Below are 20,371 nucleotides of genomic sequence, written 5' to 3' on the forward strand. Positions count from 1 at the left end.
GAGTAGAAATTTGAAAGTTTAGTTCCTGTGTCCTCAGACAGAACCACTTCTTCGTTCTCTGTAATAATCACCATCATTCAGGCCCCTCCCCACAAGGGCCTTATGCATTCTAGGCAAGTACTTTACCACTGTGCTACTTTGTATTTAATCATACAAAGTAGTCTTTCTCTAATACTGGAATGTAAGCTCCTGGAGGGCCAAAACTATATTGGTTTTTATATATTAAATACCTGTTGTATAGGGGCTGGAGTTGTGGCTCAACAGTAGAGCACTTGCTTTGCACAAGTGTGGCCCTGGGTTTGATCCTCAGCACCACATAAAAATGAACAAAGATATTATATCTATGTATAACTATAATTTTTTTTTAATTGATAGTATAGTATAGAACTTCCTAATGTTACACAAATGATGCTTAAAAATAGCATCCTTTGGAGAATAGGAAGTTTCATCAGTATGATTTCTTATGCTTGAGTTTTAATATCTTCAATGGCAACTAATACTTGGAAATAAAATGAAACACATCTTTTTTTTTTTTGAAAATTATCTGAATTTCTTAAGCTTCTTTCTTGTTTCCATTCATGGGGTCCTTTGTTCAAATTACTTGGTATAAGATTTTCAGTTTTACTTCTTCTCTTCCAGATTAATAGTAGATAATATCATTATATTTTCAAAATTATTAATATTTCAAAAATATTACTTTTATTTTAGCTGTGGAAAGCAAGGTTAAGTGGATATGAAGAAGCCCTGAAGATCTTCCAGAAAATAAAGGATGAAAAGAGCCCGGAATGGTCAAAGTTCTTAGGATTGATCAAAAAATTTGTCACTGATTCCAATGCAGTGGTTCAACTGAAAGGACTAGAAGCTGCACTTGTTTATGTTGAAAATGCCCACGTAGCAGGAAAGTAAGCAGTTTCTTTCTAATTGTTCTGGTAACAGTCCTTGTCAGGAGCTATATAGGTTACATGTATTTATAAATCCTTAGTTATTAACAGTTTTAGAATATAAGAATTTTCTTACTTTTGTAACTCCTTGATATTTGTTTTTCATAGTTTTCACTTTCAAAGTCTAAATGGTACCTGGGATCTCTTTAAAAGGATTAAAACAAAAGTCAGAGCTGGACACAGTGGCACACAACAGTAATCCCAGTGGCTCAGAAGGATGGGGCAGGAGGATCACAAGTTCAAGGCCAGCCTCAGCAACTTAGCAAGGACCTAGGCAACTTATTGAGTCCCTGTCTCAAAATAAAAAGGGCTGGGGATGTACCTCAGTGGTTATGTGCCCCTGGGTTCAATCCCCTGTACCCCCTCCCCCCAAAAAATAGAAATCAGATCTTGAGCTTTTATCTTAAAGTTTAGACATTTTATCTCCTGGGAGAGGGAGTGCTGACTAAAACTTTGTGGCTTGTTTGACTTGAGCTATAGGTGAGAGAAGTTTGCATTTACCCACTTTCCTATACCTCATAAACCTAATTTTTTTTTTTAAACGTCTTTATGTCATCGGTTAGAATCTTTGATACTAATCAAAGTTGGGATTCTGACTTAAGTGCACAAGAAAGATGTTGGGACCTGACTTAAGTGCACAAGAAAGATGTACTTGATTCAAAAATTGAAACAATATGGTTGGGATTGTGGCTCAGTGGTAGAGCACTTGCCTGACATGTGAGGCACTGTGTTCAATTCTCAACACCACCTGTAAATAAATGAACAAAATGAAGTCTCTCAACAACTAAAAAAAACTTTAAGAAAAATTGAACCAATAAAGAGAAGAAATCATATGACTGTTTAGTTAACCAGCAAACCATTGCTTTTTTCATTTTTTTTCTAATATCAGAAACAACTTTTTTGACAAATCTTGTACATAATTCCAACGCACCCAATTCTTCTAGTCCCCAGGAGTACAGATTTTATTTAATTTAGAGGAGACTTAAAGAAATCGTTACTATAAAACTTTGCTGAGGAATTGAGAGTAGTCTTTTCATATTAAAGGTACATATATCCTTTTATGCCCTTGTATGAAGAAATTCTCTTGTCCAAAGAAGTATTTAAAGTGATTTAAAATTTTTCAAAAAGCAAACACTTTGTACTCTTATTTTTATAACATATACTTGTATATCCACACATACGTGAGAGAAAGAGACATGCTTTAGAGAAAGGTCTAGAAGGATGAATATCAAACATAGGAAATAGTTTTCTTTGATAGGATTTAAAGGCATTTTTGCTTTCTTCTTTGAATTTTTTTACATTTATAAACTGAAGCTATGGTGTGATATGTCTTAAACTGTGGCTTGCATAAGGTTTTATTGATGTTCTGAAATGTAAGTTTACAAGTTAGAAACTCATTTACTTTGAAGCATTTGTAAAAGTACTTATATACCCCATTTCCATGACTACTAAAGCATGTCTTTTGTGTCTGGTGGTGTTTGTTTATGTTGTAGAACCACAGGAGAAGTTGTATCAGGTGTTGTTAGTAAAGTATTCAACCAGCCTAAAGCCAGAGCCAAGGAACTTGGCATAGAGATTTGTCTCATGTACATAGAGATTGAGAAAGGAGAGGCTGTGCAAGAAGAGCTTCTAAAAGGCCTGGACAATAAGAACCCCAAGATAATTGTGGCCTGTATAGAGACACTGAGGAAAGCCTTAAGGTAAGATTTTTCTTTTGCTTTAGTTCTGTTAACTAGAGGATGTCAACTGAGTTTGGGTTCCTGATTTAAACAGAAATGGAAACTGCTAAACTTGACTTGGCATACCACAACAGGAAAGTGATCTGGAAAAGATGAAGTCATTCCTCAAATGTGGCACTTTGTATTGGGTAGTTTTAGCCTTCAAGTGTGTTATATGATTACTTTCTCTAAATCCCTTTCTAATGAAGATGAACAGGGGTACTTGTCAGCCAGTCAAAATTAGCCATCTAGTAGAAATATACTCCCAAGGTATTTCACCAGTTTCTTTTTCTGTCCTCAAGTACAGACTTATGTACTTTGAAGTGTTGGCTATGAAGACAGTTTGTTGGCAATAGCAAATCTTGATTTAGATGTCTTTTTGGTAAAGTGGAAGCAAACGGCTATATGCTTTTAAGCAGAAGCACAGCAACAGCAAATAGAAAATGACTTTTACATAATAAGTCATTTTCAAACCTAGAATTTCTCATTTGGCATGAAGCTTTTCATGAATGGAATCTTCGTTCAGGAATAAGTGGCTGCAATTTGTTATGAAACTCTGACTTAGACAGATCAGTACTTTTTTTCTGATTTGGCAGTCCTTCTAATCTGATATCCTATCTCCAATACTATCCACTTTAGACACCTTAGAAAACAGTGAAATCATCATTCTTTAATGTTGTTAAACTAACTTTGATTTATGTCTTAAACTTTTATATTGTCTTTTGCAAAAATTTGACTTCACCTAGATACTTATGTGATAAAGTCTTCCTTATTTCTAGCTTAGAGTACATATGTATTTTATGAGAATCAAATAATATATTTATTCTTTCTCATAGAAATTTAGCAAATTGACTTAAGTATCAGAATTGTGCTTGTATCAGTAGAGCTATTCCCTAATAAAATACAAAATATACTATAATCTTCTACCTTTAAATTAGAAGTTTTTAGTCTAAACTATCACATACTCTAGTTATTTCATCTTTTAACTGACTGGGAAATAAGAGTAGGGAAAGAACAAGTTAGATATTTCTTCTTGTTTCATCCTCCTCCTCCTCCTCCTCTTCCTCCTCCTCCTCCTCCTCCTCGTCGTCGTCGTAGTTGTTGTTGTTTTAATACTGGGGGCTCTTACCCAGGGCCTCACTCATGCTATATCCTTAGCTCTGTCCTCATTATTGATTTTGTTATTTAGTCCATCCTGGTGTGGTTCTTAATTGTTCTAAAGCATTTCAGAATCTATAGTGGAACTAGGTAGATATCTGATCTTTAAGAACCTTGAACCTTGAAGCCAAACTAGGAGTTCCAAAATCTCTTCAAGTTATCTTTGTTAGTGGTAGCTTCAAAAGAGTTTCAGAAACATTCTGTTGTCCCTAACACAGACTTTAAACCTTTCAATTTTTTTCAATAGTAATATGTTTAGTATCAAAATTAGGTTTGGATTTATTATGGTAATTATTTTCCATGTGGATTTGCTCTGTCTATTTGTTGGTATTTTTCAGAAATAGGCTAAGATAGAGAAACAAAAAAAAAGAATAAGATGAAACAATAGTAATATAAAGGAAGAATTCCCCCTTCTTTTGTTCAAAGGAAGATTTAAGAGACTCAATTATTAGGTTCTTCAGGCATCATGTTAAATAACCCAAAACTAAATGGTTTAAGATCACCATAATTTCTAATTTTTCCATTAGTCTTAAAGATCAACTGAGCCAAGTTAAGTTTCTTTCCTAATAACATAAAGGACATTTTAAAGGAGATTTAAGGGTCATTTAGTTCTTTTAATCTATAAATATATAATATAGCCAGGAATATTGTTAAAAATCACTTTCTTGGGAAAGTAATTTCACATTTTTCTTTCATCTATTGGAATATGCCTATAGCTATTGCTGAACAATTTTGTTAAATTTGTGCAAATTAAATATATTTGTGCATGTTAGATAATAAACAATATATTTAGGTCATACTACTCATTCAGAAAGTCAGTGTTTCTTTCATAAGTAAATCCTTCCTGTTCCAGAATTTATTGTTCAGAAATGTTAGTAGTGATTTCAGAAAACTAAAATTGAAACTTATATATCTATCACATACTATATTTTCAAGTTCTTAAATTTTATGTGATAGATATATAAGGTTAAATATGCTATCTTCTTTTTTGAGGGAGGTTGCTACTAGGAATTGACTTCAGGGATGTTCTACTACTGAGCTATGTCCCCAGCCTTTTTATTTTATTTTGGGAGAGGGTCCCACTAAATTTCCCAGGCTGGCCTCAAACATGGTATCCTCCTGCATCATCCTGATGCAACTCCTTCATCAGTTTCTGGGATTATAGATGTGCATCCCTACTTGGCTCTAAATATGATAACTTTTTTGGGGAGAGGGTACTGGGGATTGAATTCAGGGGCACTTGACCACTGAGCCACATCCCCAGCCCTATTTTGTATTTTATTTAGAGACAGGGTCTCCCTGAGTCACTTAGCGCCTCACTTTTGCTGAGGCTGGCTTTGAACACACAATCCTCCTGCCTCAGCTTCCCTAGCTGCTGGGATTACAGGCATGCACCACACCGCACCCAGCATGATACCTTTCTAAATGAAGTCAGATTACAGTTATTTTCCCCATGAAAAACTAAAGCAAAGAGATTTAATTTAAATTGCATGCAGTTATAGTATGATACTAGCAAAATCAGTAATGAAACACTGCCAGGATTTGTGATCTTCTGGTTGAGTGAATTATCTTAATTATAAGAATATTTAAAGTTTACTTAAAGTAGATTTCACTCATCTAGATATTTATTAGCTAACTTGCTTTTTTTAGATTTTTTTATATAGTTAAGATACTACATGTCTTTGTCCTTTATAGTTTCAATTATTCCTTGTCCGACTACCTAGACAGTTAATTTTAAAATGATAATGTTATCTTGGGCCCTAGACATTAAAAAATACTCTTTTAAGGATGACACCCAAATACATACATAGTTCCTCCCTCCCTTTTTTCTTTTTGCTGCCTTAAAAAAAAAAAAGTTCAACGTATATAACTCTATTAATAAATGGTATAAAATTATGCATGCATACCCAGTCCAAGTACATTGTGTGTTGATGATTTTTTTCCCCCAATTTTTTACTTCTAGTGAATTTGGTTCCAAAATCATCTTGCTTAAGCCTATTATCAAAGTATTGCCAAAACTCTTTGAGTCGCGAGAAAAGGCTGTTCGAGATGAAGCCAAACTAATTGCTGTGGAGATTTATAGATGGATTCGGGATGCTCTGAGACCCCCATTACAAAATATAAATTCTGTTCAGGTAAGGCACAAAGTTCTCTACTTTCCTTTGCAGAAGGTTAATATGAAAATATTCCCTTTCTATCATTGTTGATATTCTGTCCTTTTCTGTCCTTATACATAATCCCACATACTATACAAGCACTCTACCACTGAGCTACCGCCCCCAGCTCCATTCTTAATTCCTGTATGCTAGCGTTAAATCTGTAACAGTTTAAAATGTCGTTTTATATTTCTATTAGGTAGCAGGACTTGGACTTTTTATTTTGGTGAAGCACGTTATATCTGGCTATTTCTTAAAATTAGTTTTGGAGACATTTCTGACAGAATATAATCTGAATTCATGAACTAATGAGATTGTCTTAAAATGTGGATTTTATTCTTCCATTAGTGCTTGAGACATACATCTTCAGTGTAGTAAATATAAGTTGGTTTGACTTAAGCAACAAAATATATACAATTTAAATTTATTTTTTCTTGTTTGCCCTATTAAAGCCACATAAATAAGAAATTGAGTCCCAATATAAAGTGAATATAAATATTAAGTTTGTTCTCTAATGGTAGAATGTAGATAAGTTTTATAAAAATATTTTTATATTTGCAGTTGAAAGAACTTGAAGAAGAATGGGTCAAACTGCCAACAGGTGCTCCTAAACCAAGTCGGTTTCTGCGTTCCCAACAAGAACTAGAAGCTAAATTGGAACAGCAGCAGTCTGCTGGTGGAGATGCTGAGGGAGGTAAGCTCATTTTAACTCCAGTTTCCATAAAAAATTAGTAAGTACTGCCACTGCCACAAGATTCTGTTACTGGGCATATTTTGAAGGACTAGCTTTCATAAATTTTAAGTTTCATGTGGCACTAATTACTGTTACCCCTCAGGAATGTGAAAGAACTAGTAACTGAAGTAAAACCTTTCTATTTTTAAGGTTTGTTTTGTTTTGTTTTTCCTCCTCGAAGGTGGTGATGATGGTGATGAGGTGCCTCAAATAGATGCTTATGAGCTTTTGGAAGCAGTAGAGATCCTTTCCAAACTTCCCAAAGACTTTTATGACAAAATTGTAAGTATGGCTAAACTTCTTTTATTTATTTCATTTTAAATAATTACTTGGATAGAGTTAGAAAATGTTCCGCTGAGCCCTTTTCTGGTATATTCCCCTGCAGACTATATCTCCCTTAGTAGGATGAGTTAGTTGCTTTCTTAGCTCCCATACTACTTTGTACATGCAAATATTTTGGCACTTTTCGTTTCATTTTTTGCCAAAAATCAGAACATTATTCTTGAGTTCTTTTTCATCATTTGTTATCTGATTTTTCCACTAAATAGCTCTCAAAATTCATCCCCTTTTTTTCATCCCTACTGCCACTACATTAACCCAGGGTTTCTTGACCTTGGTACTGTTGCCCTTTATTTATTTTTTTTCCCCAAATAACTCTGTTTTGGTGGAGCTTCCTGTGCATTGTAGGATATTTAGCAGCATCTGTGGCATTTACCCACCAGTAGTACCATTCCCTTAAATAATAATAATCAAAAATGTCTCCAGACATTGCTAACATGTTCATTTGAAAAAAAATATTCCTATGCCAATTACCACCATCTATTTTTCCCTCTTCCTGTCATATTTCTCAGTGTAATTTTAGGTACCATCTTTTAAAATGCAAACTTACCATACTAAAACCTGATAAAACTCTTCAGTGGACTTCTGCTGGTCTTAGAAATCATTCTGTGGACATGGAGACCATCTGTGGCACATTTGAAGACCCCATTTACCTTCCAGCCATTTCTCTGATTATTCTCTCTCTCCTGTTTTAGCCATGCTGGGCATCTCCCAGTAGCAAAAGTACCACTATTTTTTTTTTTTAAACACTGGGTATTGGGCTGGGGTTTTGGCTCAGTGGTGGAGTGCTTGCCTAGCATGTGCAAGACACTGGGTTTGAGTCTCAGCACCACATATAAATAAATAAAGATCCATCAATAACTAAAAAAAAATATTTAAAAAAAACCACTGGGTATTAACATATGCAGTTTTTTCTACCAATAATATTCCTCTCTCAATAGTTCTCCAAATAATACCTCTTCAGCTTTTAAGCCTCACCTTAAGCACCACTTTTTCAGGAGGGTCCTAACTGCCTCAACTAAATTCATTTCTCTGGTTCTGTAACAAAACAGCTTGTACATGTTCTTCATACTAGTTATGATCTTATAATTATTTATTGAAGACATTTCTGGATATACTATCAATTCCTTGAGTATCTAATTAACTTCTGACAAACAAATAAACATTTGATAAATTGGATTAAATTATAATCTCCTCCAGGGTGTCAATTTATCATCTTTGTATTCCCTGTTCTTTCAAATAATGGGTGTTCAAATTGTTGAATGATTATTTGATCTCAAATTAAACATATTCTACTTTATAATCATAAAACAAGGATTAGAATTATATTCACAATCAGAAAACTGACTTCCAAAGTTAGATCTGTTTTGGTTGCTGGTTATATGATTATTCTTGTCTTTTTAATGCTGTCAAAATAGAATTTCCTTTATTTTAATTATGCCACTATAAGATGGACTAGAAATGCTTTTTATGATGTTTTCTGTTTGATGCCTATTTATTAACATTTGCCTAGAAAATGAGATGGAAAAGTACAACATTGTATTTATATTAAGGTTATGAAATCTTTGAAAATACATTGTTATATGTGAACAAAAATTGTATGAACAAAATATTCTGATTGGTAGCAGTTTTGCAATTTTGTTTTTTAACTTTAGACAAAGTTTCTGAAAACAAAAAGTTTTGTTTTGGCACTTTTGAATTAGTAGGGTGCAAAAAATAGGCTTTCATTCTGCTGTCTTTCAAGTGACTCATTTGCGTCTTACAGGAAGCAAAAAAATGGCAAGAGAGAAAAGAAGCCCTGGAGGCTGTAGAAGTACTAGTGAAGAACCCCAAATTGGAAGCGGGTGACTATGCAGATTTAGTAAAAGCATTAAAGAAGGTAAGTGGGAGGAGTTTCAGCATTGCTATCTTAACAGCCCAGGCCATTGAATTTCCCTTCATTAGTGATTCAGTAATTTTTTTTTTTAACCACAAGTACATTGCCATTTAAGGAACACTATTGATGATATTTGGATTATAGACATATATTTTTTTTAAAGATTTTTAAAATTGTCCTAGGTTAATTTGGAGGATTTAGCTTCTACAAAAATTAGAAAAGAGGGTCTTCCTGATCTAAAAACAAAAATATAGTTCTATAATTCTGTGGAATATAATATTGTATAGATATTAAATATGCAGTATTTTTTATTAAATAGCAAATGATACCACAGTGTATTATATCATCAGCATGCCAAGCAAAGTGAAGAAATATGTGATCAATTATAAAGTAAATAAATACTTAGAAAGAATCATTTTTAGAGAATAGTTCTTTGGTGTTGTGTAGGTCCACCCAAGTTGAATGTTGTTGCCAGTTTTTTTTAATGCAGTATTTTCTTTTTTAATAAAATCTTAAAGTAGAGATCAAACACTGTGGATATAAAGAGGAATGGTTGCAAAGATTTTTGTAATTTAGAGTCCCATTACCTTCCTGAAGGTACCTGCAGCAGTTTCCATTGGTGCTTCTTGGGTATAAATATTAGAGAACTGCTGCCCTATGGTATCTTTCAGAGATAACATTCTTTTGGTTTTCCTGTCTCAAAGCAAAGTCAGTAGACCTGTAGCTTCTCTATCATTATCAGGGTCACCTCCTGCAAGTTACAGTGCTGCCAGTGATATGCCACTAATAGAGAATTAGCAATTTGAAGTTGTGGTTTTGTGTATGTGTTTTGGTAGAACTTGAAGATAGCAGAGTAAACATAATGAAGGGAGGCTCCTAAATTCACTATTTTTAAAATATTTTTTTTAGTTGTTGATAGACCTTTATTTTATTTATTTAAACATGGTGCTGAGAATCGAACCCAGTGCCTCAAATTGCCAGGCAAGTGCACTACTGCTGAGCCACAACCCCAACCCCTCTAAATTCACTATTGTCGAAGAGGAATAAAGACTTTATTCTTTTATAGGAAATAAAATTTGTCTTTCATTAGTGTAATAACATTCAGAGTTCTTTTGAGAGTACACTTTAACACCTTTCTATAGGGCTGTGACTATTTTGTTTTCCTTTTTATCCCCCTTTGTAGGTTGTTGGAAAGGACACCAATGTCATGTTAGTAGCTTTGGCAGCAAAATGTCTTACTGGCCTGGCTGTTGGGCTAAGAAAGAAATTTGGACAATATGCAGGACATGTAAGTAACACTTCTTTTTAGAAATAAATCCACAAAATTATCAAAAATGGCCAGCTAGACCGCTTTCTGCTTTAAACCAACTTTTTGGCATAGATCCATTGGGCAAAGTAAGTTTCTCACTAAGTTTTATTATTCAACATAGCTCCTCACAAATATCAACAGATAGTAGTTACAACTATTAAATTCATAAGGCTTATGTGGAAAATCAGGCAGTTGGCCAAAAGTACTTATTTGAGTTGATTTATTTGCTTGTTATTTATCAATATCTTGCTTTGTTCTTACAACAATATGCAATATAACAATATGAATTTTTATAACAACCATGAGGAAGGGGTATAGCTCAGTAGAGGAGCCCTGAGTTCTCCAGCATACCTACTCCCACACAAAAAGAATTTTAATAACCAGGACCAGAATGAAATTAAGAGTAGGTAAGGTAATATCAAACATTAGATGAAGTTAATATATAAAATGTGTTGAGGTGTTTTAACTGTGGTAGTTGTTCATTAGCTCTAAATTTGGTCTGAATTAGTTAGAATGATTTAGCATCCTGAAAATTGAACTTTAGAGTTTAACCTCCTAGTCACTTGATCATTTAATTTCCTAGATTGACATAAGAGTCCCTTAATAGTCCCTAATCATGTGTCAGTTTTTATATTATGAAGTTATTATTTAGCTTCACTTGAGCTATGGTATTTAAAGGTTGGTTACTCATAACATTAAAAATAATTTCAGACAACTTAACAAAGAAGATACTACTAAATAAAAATAAACCATGACTGATTTCTTACCAGGGAAATAAAAATAAAGATCTAATGCCACGTGCATAGCACATGCCTATATTCCCAGCTACTCAGGAGACTGAGGCTGGAGTGTTAACTTGAGACTTGGAGTTTGAGACCAGCCTGGACAAAATAGACCCCTATCTCCAAAAATTAATGAATAAATAATTTTTTAAAAGAGGTCTCTAAAATCTTTATAAATAATAATTTGGGCCAGGTGCCGTGGCACACACCTGTAATCCCTGAGGTTCCGGAGGCTTAGACAGGGGATTGCAAGTTCAAAGCCAGCCTCAGCAAAAGCGAGGCGCTAAGCAACTCAGTGAGACCCTGTCTCTAAATAAAATACAAAATAGAGCTGAGGATGTGGCTCAGTAGTCGAGTGCCCCTGAGTTTAATCCCTGGTAGCCAAATAAATAAATAAATTGTATCAATAGTATGTATTTTTATAGTAGCAAATATTTATATTTATAACTGTGTATAGTATTTATATCTATGTGTAAGCTATCAATATATTAACTAACTTTTTGTCATTTTTGTGTTATTGATAAATAACTTTTCAAGGTAAAAACAATTTTTAAAACCCATTTTGATTTACTAAATAATGTTTGGCTAATTACCAGTCCCTTCAGTTTGAGTTCTGATTCTGGCTTTGTTTCACGTTGTTGTTCAGCTTAAAGACGTCTCCAGCACTCTGTGATTGGAGTTTTGTTTTGTTTTTTTCTCAAAACTTTATGATGTAGGAACTGGGGTTATAGCTCATAAAAATAAAAAACTAAAGGTTTTTTTTTGTTTGTTTGTTTGTTTGTTTTTAAACTATACAATATATACTGTATGATAACAAAACATATTAGTGTTTGACTTTTTTTTTTCCCCCTGAGATACTAGTGATTGAATCCAGGGCTACTCTACTTCTAATCTCTACCCCTGGCTCTTAATATTTTTTATTTTGTCTTGAAACAGGATCTCACTGAGTTACCAAAACTGGCCTCAGACTTCCCAGCCACCTGCCTCAGCCTCCCAAGTTGCTGGGATTATAGGCATGAGCCTTGTTTGCTTTAGCTATTTATAGACTATCTTTTGTGAGATATTTATAAAAGTAAACTTCAATTTTGTAGCCATTATAATTTTTTAAAGCTTTATAGCTTATATTAAAAAGTCAATTTTATTTCTCAAGGAAACCTTACTCCTGGTCTGTCACTTTTGTGAAATCTTGAAAATAATTTTTGGGGATACCATTGACTTTGCTATCTTTCCTGAACCTTTAAAAAATCTTTGATAAGGCTGGGGTTGTAGCTCAGTGATAGAATTCTTGCCTCGCATGTGTGAGGCACTGAGTTCGATCCTTGGCACCACTTAAAAATAAATAAAGATATTGTGCCCAACTACAACTAAAAAAAAATTTTTTTTTTTAAATCTTTGAAAGATGTGGGGATTTGGCTTAGTGGTAAAGAATTTGCCTGGCAAATTAATACCCAGTATACCGCCCCCCCCCCCAAAAAAAAATCTTTGATTGCCAGGTGTAGTGTCACACACCTGTAATTCCAGCTACTCTGGAGGCTGAGGCAGGAGGATCACAAGTTCAAAGCCATGCTTGGCAACTTGATGAGACCCTATCTCAAAATAAAAATTGCTTGGGATGTTACTCACTGGTAGAGGGCCCTTGGGTCCAATCCCTAGTACTGAAAAGAAAAAATCTTTCGGTCTGAGGATGTTGCTTAGTGGTAGAATACATGCTTAGCATGCACAGGCCCTGAATTTGATCCCCAGAACCCTCTAAAAAATAAAAAAGATTTTTTTATTTCCCTGCTAACCCAGTGCCTGGCACTCAGTGTATATATTAGCCATTATAGCCATTAATGTTTAATGAATTAATAATACTTTAGGCAATAAAACTAAACTTATAAAAATTTCAACTTTACTATCTACACTGAGACTTGAAGATATAATTCTGATAACAAATTATTAAAATTTTTGGTACTATTTCTTTTTTCTTTTGTGTTGTAAGGGACAGATGACGCCCCAAATCAATAAGATATATCAGCATCTTGAGTGGAGAGAAAGAATTATATACTCAACTATTCACCTGAATCCTCCTAGCTGGTATTTACTTTTTGTAAAATGAGAGCTGTTACAGATAGAAATTATTATGATTGTATACAGGATATAGAGACAGCAGGATGAAAGCTTTTAATTGTTCCAGTGGAAGATTATTATACCCTTCAAAAAAGAAAATTAGAGGCTGCAGTTGTAGCTCAGTGGTAGAGCACCTGTCTAGCATGTGTGAGACACTAGATTCAATCCTCAGCACCACATAAAAGTAAATAAAATAAAGGTATTGTGTCCATCTATAACTAAAAAAATTTTTTAAAGGAAATTACTTTTTATTCAGTTTTAATGTTTTTTTTTTTTAATAAAGCCAACTTCATTGTTTTTAATAATGTTTTTTGGAGAGGTAAATATTGTAAAAATCTGTAATTTTAAAATGTATAATTCAGTGGTTTTAGTATAATAAGGAGATTGTATAACTATCATCCCTGATTCCAGAACATTTTTAGTTCCCCCCCCAAAGAAACCCTGTTCCTGTTAGCAGTCATTACCCACTCTTCTCTCCCTCTAGGCCCTGGTTACTACTAATCTGCTCCCTGTCTCTATGGACTTGACAGGTCATGTAAATGGAATAACATAATATGGGGGTCATTTGTGACTGTTGCTTTTACTTAACATAATTTTGAAAATTTTGGTTCAGTCATGCTATATTGTGCTTCATTCCTTTTTTTTTTTTTTTTTTTTTTTTTTTTGTAGTTGTAGATGGACAGAATGCCTTTATTTTACTTGTTTATTTTTATGTGGTGCTGAGGATTGAACCCAGTGCCTCACACATGCTAAGCAAGCACTCTGCTACTAAGCTACAGCCCTAGCCCTCATTCCTTTTTTTTTTTTCTTTTAATTTATTTTTAGTTGTAGTTGGACACAATGCCTTTATTTTACTTATTTTATGTGGTGCTGAGGATCGAACTCAGTGCCTTGCTCACACTAGGTGAGTGCTCTACCGCTGAGCCACAACCCCAGCCCCCTCATTCCTTTTTGTTGCCAGATATAATTACTGCTCTTCACTTTTGCAGGTTGTGCCAACCATTTTGGAGAAATTCAAAGAGAAGAAACCTCAAGTTGTACAAGCCTTGCAGGAGGCAATTGATGCAATCTTCCTTACTGTAAGTTGACAGAGTGAATTTGTGGCTTTATCTAAATTTTATATTTTATATCAATTTTATATTAACTATTCTTCACAACTGAGAAAATCTCATTGATCAATCTTCTTTCTAAAGACCACACTACAGAACATCAGTGAGGATGTTTTAGCAGTAATGGATAATAAAAATCCAACCATTAAGCAACAGACATCTCTTTTTATTGCAAGAAGTTTCCGTCACTGCACTGCCTCTACCCTGCCAAAGAGCTTGTTAAAGCCTTTTTGTGCTGCTCTACTTAAGGTATGGACTATCTTTATAATTTGGGATATTTTATACTTAGGCAAGTTGTTTTTCTTCTTCTTACTAATTATGTACAGTAACTACTTGACTTTCATACTGTAGATTAATGATCTTTTGAGGAGTAGATCCTATGCGTTTTTTGAGACTGAATCCAAATTCTAGTAACTGTTTGTGTTCCTATTCTTGAAGGAAAGCACAAGTTAGTTTTCTTATTCTACTACTTGTTACACAATTTGTTTCTTACTTGGTCACATACTGATGTACACTGGATCTTTCCAAGCTTAGGCATCAAATCTGAAGTATTTGAGGATCATTTGGGAGTGAGAAATTTTAGACAGATGGTAAGGGGGAAAAAGGAAGCACTGGCTTGCTGAGTAGATAACCACAGTTTGTGTTAACCCAAAAAGAATTTGTGAAAAAGTGACTCTTAATTGGCAAAGGAAAGATGTAATTTTTATCCAAGAACTACCAACCTGAATTAAAATATCTGAAGTAATATTTCCTAAAGTACTTTGTATTCATGAATATTTTTGCTTAATTCCCGAGTGTAGCACATCAATGATTCTGCTCCTGAAGTCAGAGATGCTGCATTTGAAGCTTTGGGTACAGCTTTGAAGGTGGTTGGTGAGAAAGCAGTAAACCCATTCTTAGCCGATGTAGACAAACTCAAACTTGATAAGGTAGGTTAGTAATGAATTATAATGAAATTAAACAATAGTTTTGTCTCTTGGCATTGTGATTTTGTCTCTTGGAAATTAGAGAGTATTAGTATAGTTTTGATCCAGATTTCTCCATTTTTTTAAAATTACAATTCCCATTAAGATGTATTACATTGCATACTCCCATGCACAATTGAAACAATTTGTGGGAATGTTTTTTGGTGTTTTTTGTTTGCAATTTAATCTTTTCTGTTCATTAAGAAAAAATTGCCAATAATCAATTTGTGAAATTTATTTCATTCTCTACTGGTAGTTCAGATGTAGAGTTTGAAAGCATAACTACTGAGGATTTAAATTTTATCCTAGGCTACAATGGTGATATTTGAACTATCTTTCAAATTATAACCAAACAAAAGCTGAGTGCCCAATCTGTAGAGAAGATGAAAACAACATTGTGAGATAAATTCGTTTCTAATATTCTAGAAAATTACCTTTCTAAACGTGAATGTCTTCCCTCAAAATTATGGCCATCATAAGTTTATTATAATTCTGATTTGTAAAGAAGTAAAACATATAATACATCTACTATTAAGAAAATCTTGATAATTTATCTTTGAAAAGGAAACTTTTCTCTGAATTCTTATATATATGATTGTGGTTTGGAAATGACTTATAAGTAATAATGTGGTCATTGTATTTCAAAGTTGGGCTAAATGATGTTTATCTCACTTTCTTTCTCTAGATCAAAGAATGTTCAGAAAAAGTAGAATTGGTTCATGGTAAGAAAGCTGGACTAGTAGCTGATAAGAAGGAATTTAAACCTGTGCCTGGAAGGACTACTACTTCAGGGGCTGCAGGAGATAAAGACACAAAGGACATTTCAGCACCCAAACCAGGACTCTTAAAAAAGGCACCTACTGCTAAGGTTAATAGATGGTTTAAAAATGAGGATTTAGTAAGGTAGAGTTTGAGTCTGAGGTTCATGATTATTCTTCCAGTCTGACTTCATTTGAGAAATGAGTTCATTGGCCACATTGAAAATAAAGCAGAGCATGTGTTAATGAAGACATATATTCCAGAAATATATTTGGCTTACAGAGATAAAAATTACAGGAGTGCATTTTTTTTCCAAAAAAAAAAAATTTATGGTAAAATATGCATAACAATATTTACTATCCTAACTTTTTTGGGGGGACAATGCTAGGGATTAAACCCAGGGTTTCTTACGTGCTAGGCAAGCACTGTACCACTAAACTACATCCTCAGCTTTTTTATTTTATTTTGAGATAGGAGCTCCCTTAGTTGCTAAGGCTGGCCTCAAACTTGCAATCCTGCCTCAGCTTCCCAAGTCTCTGGGATTACAGGCATGTACCACTAGGCCAGCTGTCTTAGTCATTTTTAAGTATACTGTTCAGTAGTATTAAATATTCATAATTGGTGAAACCATCATTACCATCCATCTCCATAACTGAATTCTATACCTATTAAACAATAATCTGTCAAACCCCCTTTCATCACCCACTGGTAATCACCATTCTTCTTTCCCTTGTTTGTTTGTTTTTGTGATGCTAGGGATTGAACCCAGGTCCTTGAACATGCTAGGCGAGTGCTCTACCACCAAGCCACATCCCCAGCCCTTTTTTTCTGTTTCTGTTATTTTGGCTATTTTAGATACCCTTTATTATGTAGACTCATCAATATTTATTTTTCTTTTTTTCCTTGTGGTGCTAAGGATCAGACCCATGGCCTCACCCATGCTAGACATGCCAATCTACCACTGAGCTACACTCCTAGCCTCAGTATTGGTCTTTTTGTGACTTATTTCATTTCGCTTAATTAATGTCCTTAAGGTTTATCCATAATGTATCATATGTCAGTATTTTGTTCCTTTTTAAAGCTGAATATCATTCTGTTGTATGGATATGCTACATTTTACTTGTCCATTTATCCTGAAATTTTGATCAGCATTTCCCTAATGATTTGTGATGTTGAACATCTTTTCATGTGATTATTAGCCATCTTTCTTTCTTTCTCTCTCTCTCTCTCTCTTTCTCTCTGTCTCTCTCTCTCTCTCTCTCTCTCTCGTTGCTTTATCAGTGAGCCCCAGTCATTTTTGTTTTGTTTTGTTTTAGTTTTTTTTAAAAAATTTGGGCTGGGGTTGTGATTCAGGGGTAGAGCGCTCGCCTAGCATGTGTGAGGCCCTGGGTTCGGTCCTCAGCACCACATAAAAATAAATAAATGGGGGTATTGTATCCAACTACAATTAAAAAATGAATATTTAAAAAAAATTGAGACGGGGCTAGGGCTATAGCTCAGTTGGTAGGGTGCCTGCCTAGCATGAGTGAGGCAATAGGTTTGATCCTCAGCATCACTTTATAAAAATAAAATAAAGGTATTGTGTCCATCTACTCTAATTAATATATTAAAAAAATTGAGGCAGTCAGCCTCTCAAGGGGCTGGGATTACAGATATGTGCCATGGCTGAGGATTTCAATTTTTTGATGAAAACTGGACAACTGTATGTAGTGGAACTTTGGGGGCCAGGGAGGTGGGGGGAGAATATTCAAATATTTTTAGATTTTTGTTGTAATATAGAGTGTTAACCTTTCCTCTTACTCCCTAAGAAACATTCAATAAATTCCTACATTTTCTTTCATGAAAAAAAAAAAAAAATTGAGGCAGGATCTCACTAAGTTGCTGAGGCTAGCCTCAAATTTATACTTCTCCTATCTCAGCCTCCCACGTTGCTGGGATTACGTTGCATGCTCCACCATGCCCAGCTTGGAGAAATATATGTTCAGAACCTTTGCCCATTTTGATTTAAGTTGTTATTTTATATATGTTTTTAGATGCTGATGGGCCTTTATTTTGGTGATTTATTTATATGTGGTGCTGAGATTTGAACCCAGTGCCTCACATGTGTTAGGCAAGTGCTCTACCACTGAGCCACAACCGCAGCTTTTTGTGTTGTTTTTGATTGTTTAGTTTTAGGAATTCTCCCATATATGATTTCCAAATATTTTCTCCCATTATTGGGTTGTCTTATTTGGTGGTTGGTTATTCTGTTGATTTTTCTTGGGTACTAGGGATTTAACACGGGGGCAGTTTACTACTGAGCTATGTTCCCAACCCTTTTTCTTTTTCAAAAAAATATTTTCTTAATTGTTAATACACTTTTATCTTATTTATTTATTTATATGTGGTTCTGAGAATCAAACTCAACACCACATATTAATAGTCAAGCACGCTACCACAGAGCTGCAACCCCTGCCCGCTCCCAACCCTTTTTATAATTTTTTTGAGTTAGAGTCTTACTAAGTTGCTTTGCAAGTCACTGAGTTGCTAAGGCTGGCTTTGAATTTGAAATCCTCCTCCCTCAGTCTCCCAATTTGCTGGGATTGTAGGCATGTGCCACTGTGCCTGCCTTTCATAAAAAATTTTAACCACATAGAAATGGATGGGTATGGGACTGTGGATATAGCTCAATTGAAAGAGTGCTTGCCTTGCTTGCACAAAGACCTGGGTTCAATCCCTAGCACAACAAAAAGAAAAGAAAAAGAAAAAAGAAATGAATGGGTACTTTGACATGATTGAATGTATATTTTTTAAATTTTTTTAGTTGTAATTGGACACAATATCTTTATTTTATTTATTTATTTTTATGTGATGCTTAGGATCGAACCCAGTGCCTCACATGTGTTAAGCAAGCGCTCTACTGCTGAGCCACAACCCAGTCCCTGAATATGTTTTTTTAAAAATGTGTGTATATATACTTGTATATACACATACACACACACACACACAGATGTACAAATAGCAGTAGACATACCAAAGCAAAGACAGCATTGTGCTTAATAATGATGAAATTCTGGAGATAATCCTATTGAAGTGAGAAGAAATGCTTGTTAGTACCTTTATTATTTTATAGTGACTTCATATTAACTAAGAGGTATTAATTAAGAGGAAGTGAGAGGCAAAACTGTCATTTTTATAGCTCATATAATCATATTCTTAAAACTCAAAGCAAGTCACCTAGAAAGAATTCTAAAACAAGAAGATTCTATAAGAAATTTATCTTCAACATAAGTGGAACAGTAAGATTTCTCATGAAAACCGTCTGTTCTTTTGCAAATTATATAGATCTATTATGAGAAATAAGTATGTTCTCCTAATATTAAAGCACCTTGGGATTAAGTATTGAGTAAATGTTATAACTTAGAGACTGTCCTGTACTGGTATAAGAAGAAATGTAAAGGCATTTAAAGACATCAGGATGTCATTCTCAAATTAATCTGTAAATCTAATACAATTCCACTTCATTATTCTTGTCTCATTTATTTAACTACTTATTTTGAATTAGAGGTTCTTAACATGCAGTGTGCAGATTATCTTTCTATCCCCATGAGTGGTCTTCAGAAGGGAGTCTTTATGCCCATGAAACTGAGCATGAAAAAGTTTATTTTCGGGTAATTTTCATTTTAATCATATTTTCTGTGAGCATGAAAAAAGTTTATTTTCGGGTAATTTTCATTTTAATCAAATTTTCAGAGGGTTTTATGATCCAAAAAGTTTAGCAGCTACTTTCTAAACCTTAAATGATTTAATTTTTTTAAAAATTGCATTTAGGCTGGGGGACCACCTAAGAAGGGGAAACCGGCTGCACCAGGAGGTGCAGGGAACACTGGAACCAAGAACAAAAAAGGACTGGAGACCAAAGAAATTGTGGAGCCAGAACTCTCGGTCAGTATGATGCACTGTGCCTCCAAGCTGGGAATGTTGAGACATATTGAAGATTCTCAGATAGTATAGCATATCCATGGGAGTGTTCTTTAAGTTTTATCTGGGGTATTTTTGCATTCTTGCCATCTGTTTCCTTAAGCAGTTTATAATTTTGACATATTTTTGTGTCTTACAGATGGAAGTTTGTGAAGAAAAAGCTTCAGTTGTCCTTCCCTCTACCTGTATACAGCTACTAGACAGCAGTAACTGGAAGGAAAGGCTAGCCTGTATGGAAGAGTTCCAAAAGGTAGATACATAGGGATAAGTATACTGTGAAAGAAAATTAAGATAATGGGGAAATAATGAAATCCATAATGAAGAATGTATTTTAATTACTGTGTTTTATAAGCAACAAACATGTTTCATAGTATTAAGTAATGAGATGGGTTTTTTTTTTTTATTTTGTTATTTGTAGCTGTTTATCTTTCAATGTCTTCATTCAATGACTTCTATA

General features: G+C 34.2%; 1 protein-coding gene across 5 annotated transcripts in view; it reads left to right on the forward strand.

Moving 5' to 3' along the window:
- Ckap5 (cytoskeleton associated protein 5) overlaps positions 1-20,371 on the forward strand; it is a 102,077-nt gene that overhangs the window by 38,521 nt on the left and 43,185 nt on the right. For all 5 annotated transcript variants that reach the window (XM_027936461.2, XM_071616238.1, XM_071616240.1 and 2 more), the window contains 13 exons: positions 709-902; positions 2,435-2,641; positions 5,781-5,952; positions 6,535-6,667; positions 6,888-6,988; positions 8,811-8,924; positions 10,105-10,209; positions 14,111-14,200; positions 14,315-14,479; positions 15,031-15,159; positions 15,881-16,063; positions 19,765-19,878; positions 20,054-20,164. In XM_027936461.2, the coding sequence (XP_027792262.2) occupies positions 709-902; positions 2,435-2,641; positions 5,781-5,952; positions 6,535-6,667; positions 6,888-6,988; positions 8,811-8,924; positions 10,105-10,209; positions 14,111-14,200; positions 14,315-14,479; positions 15,031-15,159; positions 15,881-16,063; positions 19,765-19,878; positions 20,054-20,164 (1,818 nt within the window). The remainder of the gene's footprint in view (positions 1-708; positions 903-2,434; positions 2,642-5,780; positions 5,953-6,534; positions 6,668-6,887; positions 6,989-8,810; positions 8,925-10,104; positions 10,210-14,110; positions 14,201-14,314; positions 14,480-15,030; positions 15,160-15,880; positions 16,064-19,764; positions 19,879-20,053; positions 20,165-20,371) is intronic.

Source organism: Marmota flaviventris, chromosome 9, assembly GCF_047511675.1.
Source record: "Marmota flaviventris isolate mMarFla1 chromosome 9, mMarFla1.hap1, whole genome shotgun sequence".
NCBI classification, from domain to species: domain Eukaryota; kingdom Metazoa; phylum Chordata; class Mammalia; order Rodentia; family Sciuridae; genus Marmota; species Marmota flaviventris.